At 37.7% G+C, this 16,493-nt stretch overlaps 1 protein-coding gene across 2 annotated transcripts in view; it reads right to left on the minus strand.

The window, feature by feature from the left end:
• LOC150097026 (lipid scramblase CLPTM1L) overlaps positions 1–16,493 on the minus strand; it is a 229,277-nt gene that overhangs the window by 175,657 nt on the left and 37,127 nt on the right. For both annotated transcript variants that reach the window (XM_090408241.1, XM_090408242.1), the window contains exon 3: positions 3,496–3,596. In XM_090408241.1, the coding sequence (XP_090264367.1) occupies positions 3,496–3,596 (101 nt within the window). The remainder of the gene's footprint in view (positions 1–3,495; positions 3,597–16,493) is intronic.

Raw genomic sequence — 16,493 nt, forward strand, 5'->3', positions numbered from 1 at the left:
CAATCTTTCTTTTTTACAGCTCTATCAGGACACAAGGTATTAGTACATTTCTCTATGAAAACAAATTTTAATTTGTCCCACGATTCATCAACCCTCATGACATCATCATTCTTGATAAGTGCTATCTCTTGATCTTGACTCAATTTGTTTCTTATCTCTGGATTTTTTAACTTTCCTAGATCAAACCTTTTTTGTTGATGTTTCTAAAGTAGAGCTTTCAGTCTAAGTTTTCACTCTGTCGCCAGCAGATCATGATCACAAGCAATATCCGCACTAGGATAGGTTTTTGTACTCTTTATGGAACTTCAAAATCATTGATTAATTAGCAAGTAAACAATTTGGTTTCTGATTATATTTGCATTATTATCATGTGGTGATCGCCAAGTACATAGCCTATGGGATGGTAGCTTAAGCCATGTGTCTGTGATTACTAGTTCCTCTTCTTGGCAGAATTCAATAAGATGGTCTCCTCTCTCATTTCTTGTCCCCAGTCCATGTTCGTCAACTATATCTCCACTTCTACCTTTTCCAACTTTAGCACTGAAATCACCCATGAAAATGTTAATATGTTTTTTTTTGTGTTTTTCATTAGTTCTTTTAATTGATTACAAAATTCTTCAATCTCAGTATCATTCTTGTCAGCAGTAGGGGCATAGACCTGTATAAGATTAATATCTAGTGGTTGACCTTTCGGTTTTAATAACATCATCCTGAGTAGGGGATGAAGCTTAACAGTGACTTATTGGCATCTTTGTTTAATATTATTCTAATGGAGTTGGAATAATATTAAACAAAGGATGGTAGGTTTGATGGTTGTTTTCACTACTTCCAGAGTGGTACATTGTCATTAACTTGAGTTTTGCCTGATCCTGGCCACCCAACTTCACTGATTCCTAAAATCCCAATTTTCAAGTCTTTTTATTTCCTGGATAGTTTTCTGCATTGTGGTTTTCTTCCATCTTTGCCAATGTGTTGCTAAGTGAATGTCTCTGCTATCAAACCAATAGGCTGTGGTTTGAATAACAATGTAGTATGAATGTTTGTGAAAGTCTCAGCTGTAGATGATTTTCAATATCCAGTGTGTGTGTGACAGTGCCACCCTTTCTCCTAAGGACAAACTCCATCCTTTATTACATTAGATATATCTAAACCAACTTAAAGTATTTAAACCTGTAAAGTAGTTAATACTACTTTATGGGTCACCTAGACTTGCAATACATGCAGGTGCAAACTTGACTTACTTGTCTGTTTGCTTACCTGGGAAATGGATTAAAACCAGGTTTAAAATAGCTTGGTATCTTTAACATATATTATACCCAAGGGAAAAAACTTTCTACATACTAATATATATACATATATATATATATATATTATGAGAATTCATTTTTACTCGGAATATTATGGAAAAGCTTTAATGACTGTTACCAAGAGATAAAAAGATGACAAGATATATTTAAAAAGATACTACTAGTTTACTAGTTTCGTCGAATAGATCAACATCCTCATGTATCACAATCAAAGAAGTATATAAAAAATTACAGACTTAAAATTGTAATAACAGAACAAGTATAAAAAGACAGTAGCATGTTTGAAAAACAAATGCGAGTGTGAGTTCCAAACAAACGTATACTACCTATACTAATAAACGTATACTAAGGTAGCATACGTTTGTTTGGAACTCATACTCGCATTTGTTTTTCAAACATGCTACTGTCTTTTATACTTGTTCTGTTATTACAATTTTAAGTCTGTAATTTTTTATATACTTCTTTGATTGTATATACCTCAGGATGTTGATCTATTCAACGAAACTAGTAAACTAGTAGTATCTTTTTAAATATATCTTGTCATCTTTTTATCTCTCGGTAACGGTCATTAAAACTTTTCCACACACACACACACACACACACACACACACACACACACACAGTGGTGAGCTATGGAAATTTTAACAAAGGGCTCACATTGTCGAGCAAAAAAAAAAAAAAGCCATATTTCAGCTTATGTACAAATTCCAATCAAAAAGTATGAGAGGACAATCAACCTCTAAAGGCTATCATTTTTAAACAAATATTTCATGATCTAAACATGAAATATTTGCACACAATCAACTCTTTTAATTTATCTTACATAAGAAAAACATTTTTTAACTATCAAAATATAATAAGAATGAAATCTTTTATATAATCTTTTATAAACATTTGATTGGCTATAAAACGCACTCTCTCTCTCTGGTTTTACCATACGATTGGCTACCAGAAGGGAGAAGGGTAAAGATAGCACATGCGCTTATTTTATTTTCAAACTTGGGTGCATTCGTTATAGAGGAGTTGAAACAACAATTCCAAATAATCTATACACTGCCAAATAGACTAATTTTTGTTAGGTTACCTTATGAGTTTGTCACTTAATGTTTAAAAAAAAAAAAATTTTTTTTGAAAAATAAAAAAGTAAACAAGAAGAATAAAAGGCTCGCAAATTTGAGAAAAATTTAACAAAGGGCCCCTGCAAGCCCCTTATAGCTCACCACTGTAGCTTCGCTCCATGCTTAGTAAACCTAAAGAGAAACATCTTGAACTCAGTTTCCTGGAGTCTACAAGATTTTATGTGATTGTGGAAAGCCATACTATGGCCAAACTGCTAAATCCATCCTTTTAAGTTTGGAAGAACACCGTACAGATATTTCCTACAACAGGACTAGAGCGCGCTCTCTCTCTCTAGCCGAGAGAGAGAGAGCGCTGGCTCTAGTCCTGCTGTTCTTTTCTCCATTAACTCAGATGAAGGCCACCAACACATTGTGGACTGGACACAAACTTCTAACATCCATGTGTGCTATGATGAACTTGAAAGAAAGACTGTCGAATCTAGAGAAATTACCTTAGATTCTTCCCATATCAACAACAGCCTAAGTTTCAATCTCTCTAACACACACATCGCCTCTGTTCAATACTGGTGTACTCGTGACAGCACGTAGTCAACTTTTATTTGGAACTCCAGCTCGCATTACTGTTTTCAAAATGTACTACTGTCTTTTTGTACTAGTACTGTTAATGCAATTTTTAAGTCTCTGTTATTTTTTGTATATTTCTTTGATTGTGATACCTATAGTATCCTATAGTATCTTTTTACCTATAGTATCTATAGTATACCTATAGATATACCTATAGTGATACCTATAGTATCTTTTTAAATAAACCATGTCATCTCTTTATCTCTCGGTATCAGTCATTTAAACTAATTTATACTAATATATATATATATATATATATATATACACACACACACACACACTAGGGAATCTCCGCCCACCCTGACGCATATGCCCCCCCCCCTCCAAGTTCCGGACTGGTAGGTCGGTTCTCCTTGAATTCTGATGACTCGAAAGGGGGTTCGAAAAAAAGCACAAAAACTCTTAATTATCAAATGTAAAGAAAATTAGTCTTCAACAGATTACATTATTAATATAACTTGAGGTAACACAACAAAATAACTTACATATCTCTAGGGGAAAAAACATCAAAATCATCTTCTTTCCACACTGGATTAACATCTGATAATGAATGAATGCGGGCCTTTCTTGAGGTACAGATGATAAGCTGTTAAATTTTATGAAAAGTGAAAAAAAAATAGAGATAAAAGTCTGCTCATTCCATTTATACATCTATTAAAAGTAATTCTATGGTTTTAGAATTAGTTTTACATCTATTAAAAGTAATTCTAAAACCATAGATGTACACAGAAATTAAAATGCATTCATTTTGTTTGATTTTGAAATAAACAAGTCAGTTTGTAAGTGCAAAATTTCACAAAATACATGAGAACCTGCCAGATTCAGTATGTCTGTTTTAGTCGGAGTTTAATGAATTATAGTGTTCTCTCAATTATCTGACCTTCAAATGATCAAACCTTTAGTTAGCTAATCTTGAATATAGTAGCATACCAACTACTGGTATTGCATACTAACTAGCTCCCAGTTATTCAGTTAACCATATATTCAGTTTTAACTGACTAGCAAATCAATTTCCCAAAGTGACTAGAAAATTGAGAGAGCATTACATTAAAACCTGAACCATTTGAAGGGGCAGTTGGACCAAATATTTATAATGATCATAACATCATCATCCTGTTCAGTTATATTTTTTGACTGGTCTTCAAAGCAGTCTCCTTTTTCTAGAAATGTGTTGAAGAACCTGTCAAGATATTTTGGTTCTATCCATTCTATTTACGTGCTGTAACCATTTTTGTCTATAATGCTGAATATACATAATATGTAATGCATATACATTAGGTATGCACACATATATACACTGATGTACAAAAGCTAAGAATGAACTATATTTTTACCTGTATATGAAAAAAGGTTCATGACTACAGCCAAATGTGGATATAAATTTATTGCCACCATACTAATAAACTATATTACACAAATTATGTGTTATAAATTTCATATAAATTAAATTGCAATACGTTTTTGGCAAAAGTTATAAATTTCCTAAGGATGAAGTTAAGGAATTACTGCACAGTACTTACAGAAAACTATACAGAGAAACATTTCAGTATGGAATATGTCTGCCCCAAACTGCAATGCAGCTTTTACTTAGCACCAAGTGATTCAGGAGTTCTTGAGGAAAACTGGCCCATTCCTTCTTCAGAGCAAGGATAAGGCCTTGTTTGTTTTCTAGGGAAATTATGAACAGCAATGCATCTCTCTATTGCGTCAAAAATGCATCCTATGGGGAAGAGATCTGGGGAGCTTACTGCCCACATGATTCCATTAATATCACTGGTCTCCAAAATTATTTCCACTGCTTGTGTACGATGTGGTGTGACATCCAGAAAAATGAATTCTTCACCTACTGCGCCTTGGAAAAGTCGAACATGACATTGAAGAACTTCATTGCAATATTGTTCACCAGTCATAGTCCCTTTTTCCAGCACTCCCCACACTATGATCCCAGTACCACCATATCTATCCCTTTCATGAATATTCTCACAATGGTAAGCAGTACCACTTTTACATCAGATCAAATGTCATCTAGAATTTTGGAGGAAAGACTAAAATGACACTCATCTGTAAAGTGTACATTAGCCCACTGGTGTCTTGTCCAATTCTTATGGATACAACATCACTGAAAACATGCTCAATGATGAGCTGTGGATAAAGGGATGCAGATACAGGCCTTCAGGCATATAAGCCTATTTGTTGTAGACTTCCACAGTTTGTCGAAGTATCCCCATAACTGTGCTTGAATGGAGCTGACCTGCCACAGTTCATCAATTACATTTTGCTGTTATAATCAAAAATCTGTCTTCGTGCTCTGTGGCAGGGTGAGGGCAACCTCTTAGCAAACATCTAGAACACGTTCCGTTGGCATGAAATGCTGCCCAGAGCCTGGATACAACAGTATGTGAGATTCCAAACTGTCTGGTGATATCAGTAATTCTGCAGCCTTCTTCAAGCTTTCCAATAATTCTTTCCCAAGTGAAACAATCTAGATGATGTCTTTGAGACATTACAAGACATCCAAGTTTGCAACTTTATTCCTTTACAAAAAGAACTTCCTTCAAACACAATTCAATTTGCTTAACATAGCCTTTTGTCTTTTATCCTATTAAATGCTACCACATGACCCCTTTGTGGATGATTTGAAAATTTGAATGTTTACCTGTTTTCTACTCAAAATCATCAGTTGTACAAATTGCCACAAGTTGATTCATCTGAATTTGCAGTTGTCATCTTCAGAAATCATGTTCGTCCTTATGTTTTGGACACCAGTGTCAGAAGTTATTGACTTCTGACAGAACTCAGATTTTATAAAAATGTCAATAAACTTCTGAGTTCTGTGAGAACTCAGAAGTTTATTGACATATTTATAAAGAGTCGCACGTTGTAGTTGTTTGGAAATACTTCATGTGGAAGGCTGTTCTAGTGGACAGAAGTAGATGGAATAAAATAAAAAGAGAAGAAGCAGGTTTGGTGTCTTTGCATTTGTATAATAAAAGGATGCTGGACAACTGCTGCTTTGTATTAAGAGATGCAACAAAGATTGGAGGAATGATGGTTGTCGGTTCAGTGGACCAAATGACCATTTCAGTATCTGTAGAAAAGACACAGAGCTGAAACATTGCATCTGTTAGATAGAGGTTCAAAGTGAATCTGTAAGAGAGGGATTATCCATGTGCTGAATTGCTTTTGGATAGCATTAAGAATTTTTAGAGAAGTAATGGGTGCACTACCTCAAACATGTGAGCAGTATTCTAAGCATTGGGGGAAAGAGAGATTGCCGATTTGTACCTAATAAAGAATTAGTTGGGTGTAAAATAACATCTTGAATGAAAGAGAATGCTTGATTTTTAGATGCTGGTATCATGTGTTTGTGCTAGGAGAGAGATCTGTTCTTGTCTGATGACTCGTGTATTGCTGAGGAAAAGGATAGGTGAGCTGAGATCTCTTTTGTGAGAGAAAGACTGTGTTTTGGTGACATTGAACATACCATATACTGCATGGTTTGTCAAATACATAAGATGACTGAAGAGCATCATCATCTGCAAAGCTGTAGACAGGATTAGTGGTGAGCGAGAGTAGGTCGTTTATGTACAGGAGAAAGAGTAGATAACAGAACACCCACCTACTATAATGGCTCAACAACTTGTCACTGAGTGCTATGATACAACAATAGCAAGGCAGACAGAATGGAATGCCCAAGCCCCAGTAATCTGGCAAACTGTCTTTAACCCATACAGTCCTCCATCCGGGTTCGACCTACCTCAAAAAATATGGACCTCCCTAAATAGGATTCGCACCAAACACGGTAGGTACAGAGCTTCTTTGTTTACTTGGGGAATAAGACCGAACTATCTTGTGACGGTGGTGAGGATAACCAAACTATACTACATGTCATGTTTGAGTGTCCTCACAGAGCCTACATGGGACCTGTAACTGACTTTATACCAGTTTCTACAGATACTGTTGATTGGTTGTCGAACTTAGACATTCAATTTTAATTTTATGATTATTTGTATATTTTTATAAGTATATATGACTACAGTGTTACTTCACACTATTGTATTCTTTTATACATCTTTGATGCATTTTATTGTGAATGTGGTGGCATATGAATGTATTCTTCTTAGCCAAATGCTAAATAAATAACGTGATAGAACTTTGAAGCACTCCTGCATTGGTGGTGAAGCTCAAAAAGAGAGAGAGAGAGAGAGACTTAACTTGACAAAGAGAGAGAGAGAACAACCAAAGAAAAAGCTGGCTACCCAATTACAGAGAGTAATTGGGTAGCAGACTGCCAATTTGTTTAGCAGACTGCCAATTTGTTTAGCAGACTTCAATGCCAAATAGTCCACGCAGTTAGCCTAGTGGCTATGCGCTTTGCAACCATATGCCTGGGGAAGGAGTGTTCTGGGTTTGATTCCTGTCGCTGACGTGAGGAGCTTAAGGATCTTCCTCAGCCATAGCCAAGTTAGTTGGTCTTGAGTGTGGACCGCAGGGTTCCCCCCGCCCAGTTTATCTGGGGTTTTTCATCCCGCAAGCAGGCAAACTGGCCCGTGAACACACGGATCTACAGCCATGCTCAACTCGTCCCAATAGGGATGGGGAGGAAAAGGGAAGAAACTCCATATGAATAAATAAATAAATGCCAAATATAATTAAAAGTTCTGGAAATGTCAAGAGCAAAACTGGGTATTAGTAAAGTGGATGTGAAAGTGAGTTTTTATTGAGGAGATTCTGCCTTGGTTTGTACATTGTGAATGGTTGTGATGTGTCTTTTTGGTTGGAATTATTTTATGTCTTTTTTTGTTTAGTTTATGAAAGAGATTCATTATTGTTGCTGTGTCCCTGTCATTGTTTGTAACAGTACTGCCAATGACACGTAAGGCACCTTTGTGCAAAAAGCTTTTTGCTGTCTCCCTGATAATTTTTTGCAACCCTCCCTTGAAAAAATGTACAAGTTTTTAAATAGATGTACATGTTAACAGATGTAAATAAATAGAATTATCAAAATGTATATGTAAATAGAATTATCAAAATGAAAAAAATCCAAGATTATTTTGTTTTCATAATTCTGACCACTCAGCCTGGTTGGCCAAGTGGTCAGCATATTCGCTCTCAAGCCAAAAAGGCTGAGGGTTTGAATCCTGCCTTGGGCATGGATGTTTGTGATTGTTTGTGAAAATACTAGTGGTGATGATGGGTAGTAGATGGCGTTGGTGTAGATGATGGTAGTGGTGGTTGGTTGTAGTTGGTGGATTGAGTGATGGAGACAGATATCTGTAGATAGGTGCTCTCCCTCAACGAGTCTTTAGACTCCCTGGAAGTGTTACGTAATAATAATAAAAAATATTTTTTTACTAACTGTTCTTGAAAATCGGACTATATATTCACAAATAACTCAACAGCAGAGAGCTCTGATCACAATCAACACATGTACAGTAACGAAGTCCTTCACACAGCTGTTGCAGAAGTTATTGTGAATGTTCCAGTATTTCAATAATTGAATACTGTGTTCAGATGATTAAACTTAGAAAACTTTAACTTAGAAAACCAACATAAAGATAGAAGATTGTTGATTTGTATCAGCATAGAAGCTCAGCTCAGCTCATACTTGTCAGAATGAGCTCCCAGAACTGCATTAATGTGCTCACCAGACGATGGTAGTGTTGATGATAGTTTCAGATTGTGTAATACTTATGGTTTCTCCGAACTAATATACAGCACTTGTTTTGGAAGAAGTGAAATCTGACATAAGTGAACACATGTGGATGGCATTCAGAAGGGAGAATTGATTTTTAAAACTTAATTTTGCTCTTCCCCCTTTTATGGCACCTTTGTGCAGCATACAACTTGCACATCTGCTTGTGATAACCCTGGTTTGTAAGATTCATCATCAGTTTATTCATGGTTAGATGGTTCTTGAGCATGACATTCATACAGAGAGTGATCAGTCTCCATGCCATAATGCGGCCTTGTATGAGGGATGTCCAGAAAGTAAGTTCCATTTTTAAATATTTTCACTGCAGTACTGCGATCACATTTGGTACGCATGAGTGCTGAGTTTGTTGATTCCTTAGCAAGGTGTTGGTGCCATTTTCAGACATTCTCTCGGTGTGTATACTTCTTGGTATGTGTTTATAATGTCTAAGAAAATCAAATCGGCCACCGCATGTGAAATTAGGTCAGTTATCCATTTCTTGAATGCAAGGAACATTAAAGCAGCTGAAATTCATTGGCAAATTATTGAGGTTTATGGAGAACACGCAATGAGTGATTCAATGGTACAAAGATGGGTAAGACTTTCTAATGAAGGAAGGCCAGGTGTGCATGATGACGAACGGAGCGGGCGACCATCTTTAGTGACTGACAATTTGGTGCGTTCAGTTGAAGAGAAGATTCGACAGAATGGGGGATTCACTATGACGTCACTCTTGCTACAATTTCCAGAAGTTTCACGTTCATGTCTTCATGAAATTGTGTCGGAGAAACTGAATTATCGGAAATTGTGTGCAATCTGAGTGCCGAAGTTGCTTACAGAACAATACAAAGTGAATCAGCTGGGCAGCGCATTGGAATTCTTGATACGCTACCATGAGGATGGTGATGCTTTCCTGAGCAGACTTGTCACCGGGGACGAGACTTGGGTATCACAAGCAGCCCTTGAATCCAAACAACAGTTTAATGGAGTGGAGGCACACCTCATCACCAGTCAAGACGAAACTGAAGACAACGGTTTCCACTCGGAAAATCATGTGCACTGTGTATTGGGACAGACTAGGAATTTTGCTGGTAGACTTCTTGGGTCAAAGCTCCACAATCAACGTATGTACTACCAAAACTCTTAAGAAAATGTGTCGTGCAATCCAGAATAAATGACACTGCATGCTTACCAGGGACGTTGTTTAGATTCATGATAACGCCTGCCCACACACACAGCCGGCATAACACAAAAACTTCTCGCCACCTTCCGCTGGGAACAATTTTCCATCATCCCCCATATAGTCCTGACCTTGCGCCAAGCAACTTTCACCTGTTCAAACATTTGAAATGTTTCCTTGGTGGCTGGCAGTTTCAAGATGATGACAAGGCCAAAGAAGCAGTCAATACGTGGTTTAAGTCACAGGCAGCAACCTTCTACGATGAAGGTATACAACTCTTGGTGCCCCGTTATGATAAGTGCCTGAACAATGGTGGAAATTATGTAGAAAAGTAGTGAAAGATGTCTACTTTAATTTCCAATAAGGTTATTTTTTTGTAAGTATATTTTTGTTTCTCTGACAACCCATCAGAACTTACTTTCTGGACGTCCCTCGTATATACATATTCATATGATATATATACAAGGTGGTTCAAAATTCCATGTACAAACTTTGAGGTGAGGTAGAGAACATCAATGTCAACCATATTCACTTAGGAAAGCATGACTGGAAACACCACCCAAAAGTGATAGGTGATGCTGTTTGCCAGCGCTCCAGCTGAGTAATTGGGGCTTCCTCATTCAAGTTTTTGACGTCGTACGAAGCACATGCATCGTTTTACAAATGCTGAGATAGCAGACATGCAACTCGTTTACGGGTTAACTGACGGTAATGGATGAGCTGAGGTATGATGTATCATGAAAGGTACATAAACAGACGTGTACTGCATCACCAAATGTTTGAGCATTTGCATCAAAATTTTATCATTCAGGAATCGCAGGCATGAAAGTGGGCTGCCACGATCGATGCAAAATCCATTCATGGAAGAGGTGTTGCATACGATGGACAATAATCCAGCACACGTGTCATTGCCTCTGCTATAGAAGTATCTCGATCCAGTGTGCGTGTTTTGCACTCTGAGTCCTTACATCCATTTCATCTGCAACGGGTTCAGTTACTGATGGCCGAAGATTATCCTCGACATGAGGAATTTGTGCAGTGGTTTCTGCAGAAAAGTGCCATAGACCCGGATTTTCCAACTTGTGTTTTGATCACGGATGAACAAAACTTCATTTACCCGCGAAGGGGTCTTCAATCACCACAATGCTCATGTGTGGGCCCACAAAAACCCACATGCTGTGTGATCACATGCTGCACAATAACAACGCTTCACCATTAATGTATGGGTAGTATTGTCGCTGATTGTCTGGTCAGCCCATACCTGGGACCACTCTGATTGGACTCCCAGAAGTATCAGACCTTTCTGGAAGAAGTTCTGGCGGATTTACTGGACAATGTTCCAATGACTGTGCGTCAGCAGATGTGGTTGCAACACGACGGGGCTCCAGCCCATTTTGGCATTTCTGTGCATCAGTATTTGGACAGGTCCTTTGGGGCTCGACGGACTGGGTGTGGTGAACCTATCGCATGCCCCCCCCCCATGCTCACCTGATTTATCGAGCATTAATCTCTTTCTGTGGGGGACAACTGTATACGAAAAGCCATTGAATACGAAAAGCCTGTTGCCTCTGACAAGAACCTTGTGGCAAGGATCGCCATTGGCGCTACTAATATCCGGGAAACTCTGGGAATTTTCGAAAATATATGGCAATCAATGCGCCGTCGGTGTCAGCATGCATCACTGCTAATGGTCGTAACTTTGAGCATCTGATGTGAAACCATATTATATATCCAACTACTACAGAGCTGTTCAGTTACGCCTAATGAAATTTTTTACACTACTTACTGCTTTGTGTTATTTTTGTATCTTCGTGTCCCTGTTAGTACCTTCCAGTGGGGTTTCATGCTTTCGTATGTGAATATGGTTGATTTTGATTGTACGTGGAATGTTGAACCACCCTGTATACATAATGTATAGATATGCATTATGTAAATAATTAATAATTATCTATTAATATTTATATTTATTTAGTTTTAAGTATTTATCATCATCATCATCATGAACATCAAATTCCTGCCATGTACCCTCAAGAGGTGTACAGGATATGATAGTACTACATGAAAAATTTACATCATTACTAACTTCCTATCTACAATTTTCCTCCAAATCAGTCTGTTACTTGTCAAGATTCCAACATTATCAGGTCTTATATTTCTATCATCTAAGGCACTATGTACCGTATCAATTCACCTATATCTTGATCTTCCCCTGGATTGTTTTCCTGCCAACCTAGCAGTGAACACTTGTTTTGCTAATCTTTCCTTACCCATTATGTTAAAGTGATCATACCACCTGAAATTAGCTCTACTAATGCATTCCTGGAAGCTGACAATGTCAAGTTCTTTCCTAATATCCTCGTTTTTAATATTATATTGGCATTTAATGCCATCTGTTCACGCCTCTAATCTTTCTCAGGACTCTCATATCTGTGGTCTCTAGTCCTTGGTCAAGTGTTTTACTTCTGACCCAGCTCTCAGATCAATAAGTTAAAACTGGTCTCTTGTATGCATCTAATTTAGTGTTCCAACTAATTTCTCTCTTATTCCATATAAAATTATTCAATTGACTTCCTACCATACCAGCTTTGTTGATTCTGTTGTCTATTTCCATATTTAATTTAACATCTCCACTAAAAAACGTGCCTAAGTAGCTGAAATGTTTTACTTGTTCCACAGGTTCTCTGTTCACAATGCAGTTGCCATTTTCAACGATTCTACCTATTTTCCTTTTCATTGTCGTTGTCTTTTTTTTGCTGACGTTCACACCATATCTATTACAACAGTTATTCAATTTAGTCAGGGAATCTTGCAGATTGACTTGCAACAGATCTATTCAGAAGTATAAAATCATCTGCATAAAGCAAAGAGCTGACATAAACATCTCCAATTTTGATATCAGGTTTAATACCATTTTCCTTCATAATGTGATCCATACAGATAAGGAATAAAAAGAGGGGGATAATGTACATCCTTGTCTGACACCAGATTTAACATTAAAACATCTTACTGTACTTCCTTCAATTCTAACTGCAGACTTACAATTGAAATAAAGACTAAGTATTGCTTGATATAATGCCCCATTGACACCATATAACTGTAGTGTATTGAATAGCTTCTCTCTTGGCACCTTGTCATATGCCTTTTCCAGATCGACAAAACTTAAATACAGATCTTTGTTATATTCCCATGCTTTCTTGACTATTTGTCGTAAAGTGAAGATCTGATCCTGACAGCCTCTATTTGGCCTGAATGCAGCTTGTTCTTCACCAAGCCTTTCTTCCACAATTCTTCTCAACAGTTTCTCAAGTATACTTGCATAAATATTACCAGGAACACTCAGTAGGGAAATAGCTCTGTAATTCTCACATTCAGTTTTATTTCCCTTTTTATATACGGGTACTTGAGAGCTCTACTCCAATCATTGGGAATTCATCCCTCTGTCCAGGACTTCTGAACTATGCAGTGCAGCCACTGTAGGACTTTTATACCACCATGCTATCAGCATTTCTGGTCGAATATGGAAGAACGATGGTACATTGTGTCCTTCGATTGGAAAAGGCCTAAGTTCGATTCTCGTCTTGTTGGGAGGAATCTTTATATGGACGTTTTCAACCAAAGGTGAGTTATCCGATCTCATACGGAGGTAGCAGGGTTTTTTTCTCCCGGAAACTCTGGTTTTTCATCCTGCATACAGACAAATTGGCCCTTCAGAACACACGCAATTTACAGACAAAAAAACACTAGCTGTGGTGTTGGTAGTGGCTAGCAGATGGCACAGATGTTGATGATTGGTGGTAGAGGTACAGTGTAGTGTGTTGGAGATGGAGAGTTGTACAATAGGTGTCCTCCCACGATGAGTCTTTGGACTGCTTGGAGGTGTTACGAATAATAATAATAATATCAACTACTCCTGGTGCCTTTCCACATTTCAGGCCTTTAATAGCTTTTTCTACTTCAAGTATGGATACGTATTCCTGACCGCATGCCTGGTCGGTGTTTTTTACCACTGTACTATCACTAGTTGTGTCATTTAGCAATTTTTTGAAGTAATTACTCCATACTTCAAGCACTTCTTTTTCTCCCGTTTTTACGTCACCATTATCAGCTCTAATTCCTTTTACAGCACTCTTTCCTCCATTTCTAATCTTCTTCAACAACCTCCAGAATATTTTGCAACTTTCTTGATATTTATTTTCTATGTTCTTGCCAAAGTCCTCCCATGACTTTTGTTTAACCAGTTTTACACACTATTTTGCTTTCTTACATTGTCTCTGGGGTGCTTAAGGGTCAAAGCTGTATAACTGAGAGGAGACCTCCACATAGCCTTTAAAGGAATGCAGAGAACTGACCGGACTTCTGACCTAATGTCCAATCCTCACCTTCATGTGGAGCACCCTGTTGGGTATCTACTTGGATACTGAACAAACAAGGATGGGCTGGCAATTTGGGATTTAGCGGAGCAAATTGTATTCTTATTGGTTAAACCAAAATAAAAAATGATGGTACAACATGAGAAAAATTTCACGCCGGCTGGGGGGGGGGGGTCGCCTGGTTAAACAAGGCCCCCTTTGTTTTCACCAGGGAAACAAGGCGAACATCTGGAGGAAAATTGTAGATAGGAAGTTAGTAATGATGTAATATTTTTCATGTAGTACTATCATATCCTGTACATCCCTTGAGGGTACATGACAGGAATTTGATAACGATGATGACATTTGCCTCTGTATTCTCTAAGAGCATAAGCTGACTAATTTGCCAGAAACTTTTGATATGCTTTCTTCTTTTCGTTCACTGCCTCTTTAACTTCCTGTGTCCACCATGGAGTTCTGATTTTTCTATCCTTGCAGACAACCTCACCACATGCCTCTTTGGCTAAATCAATCAGGGTTTTCTTCAAGGCTTGCCACTGAATCTCCAAGGTTTGGTTCTTGTTCTCTAACGCTTTCATTTTTTCTTCAATAATCTTTATGTATTTTAGTCTACTGTTCACATCTGAGAGCTTCTCAACTTTTATTCGCTTTAAAACTTTCTTACATTTTATTATTTTCAATATGAAGTTCAATTTTATCCTGCTCAAGACTAAATAGTGATCACTTCCAATTTCAAATCCTCTGTACACTCTGGTGTCCTGCATCAGGGAGAAAACATCAGTCTCAACAATAACATAGTCGATGAGACTTTTCTAATTCCTTGCCTCTTCTCTCCATGTGAATTTGTGCACATTTTTATGTTGAAACATGATATCAGCAATAACCAGTCCATGTCCTGAGCAGAAATCCAATAGGTATTTGCCATTATTATTAGCTTGGTTCTTTTCTCCAAGTTTTCCCAAAATATTTTTATATCTCTGACAATCATTTCCTACTCTGCTATTTAGATCCCCAACAAGGACCAACTTTTACTTTTTCATTGTGTCAGTTGCTTTCTTTAAAGCCTCAAAAAATTCTTCCACTTCTATCTTAGTAGAACCTTCTGTGGGATGGTTCTAACATGTCATTGTACAAATGTGTCATTGTCCAGTTTCTCATTCTGATATTTGCCCACATCACTCTACTCGATATTGCTTGCCATTCAAGAAGATTACCTCATATTTAGTGTTGAATACTATAGCTACTCCTTCTTTTCCTTGATTGTCATTGCCTGAATATAACATTTTGTATTTATTGCTCAGAAAAATCTCACCAGTATTTGTCTTTTTTGTTTCAGTCCCCTATTATGTCGATCTGGTATTTATCTAATTCCTCAGCTAGCTCCATTTCTTTGCCATTCAGGCCTCTTATGTTGATAGTACTGATCTTTAACTCTGGTGATGATGAGTTGGGGTGTGTTTTCAGATTTGTTCCAGTAGCTGACTTTTCGCTGTTTGCCCTGGTTCCCTAGCAAAAATAACGGGGGTCTTGTTTAACCGGGCAATGCCCCAGGCGCCATGAAATTTTGTCATGTCGTAACATCATTTTGTATTTTGGTTTAAGCCAATAAGAATACAATTGGTCTGCTAAATCTCAAATTGAAGGTGAGAATGTAAGGATGGATGTCATGAAGCTGTTAACAAGAGTGAAAGATAACAGTGTGGTAGGTAAAGTAGTGTGTTGTCTAGGTGTGACAATGATGAGTTGAGAATGTGAGCAAACATTATGAATGGCATGTTAGCAGGATTGTGTGAGGAGAAAGGAGTACATTTTGTGAATGTGTAGGATGAATTTGAGGGGCAGATAGAGCAGTATAAAAGACATGGGCTACATTTGAATGGATCTGGTTTGAGTCAGTTGTAGAAACTTTTGCTGCAAGAAAATGCCTGAAGTGAATGTAAGACCTGAGGAAGCAAGAGGTATTGTGGAAAAGCAGTAAGATAGGTGAGAGTAAGGTAGGTGAGTGTGTGTGAATGGAGAGATGAGTATCACAAGTGAAGAGAATGAGAGAGAAGGAACACAGGGTGGACAGAGAAATGGGAGGGGTGGTCAGGATAGACAGGAAGACACTGCATGAGAAGTGGAGATGATGGTTTCAAGAGCAGATGTGTAAGTGCCACAAGAAAGGATTAGTCAAGGATTGAGGGTGACATTTAGGTCTGGGGAGGAGTGTAATGTCAGTGATGATAGCAAGAAATG

The sequence above is a fragment of the Typopeltis vanoorti genome, chromosome 18 (assembly GCF_054136105.1).
Source record: "Typopeltis vanoorti isolate ZY-2024b chromosome 18, IOZ_Tvanoo_1.0, whole genome shotgun sequence".
Taxonomy (NCBI): Eukaryota; Metazoa; Arthropoda; class Arachnida; order Uropygi; family Thelyphonidae; genus Typopeltis; species Typopeltis vanoorti.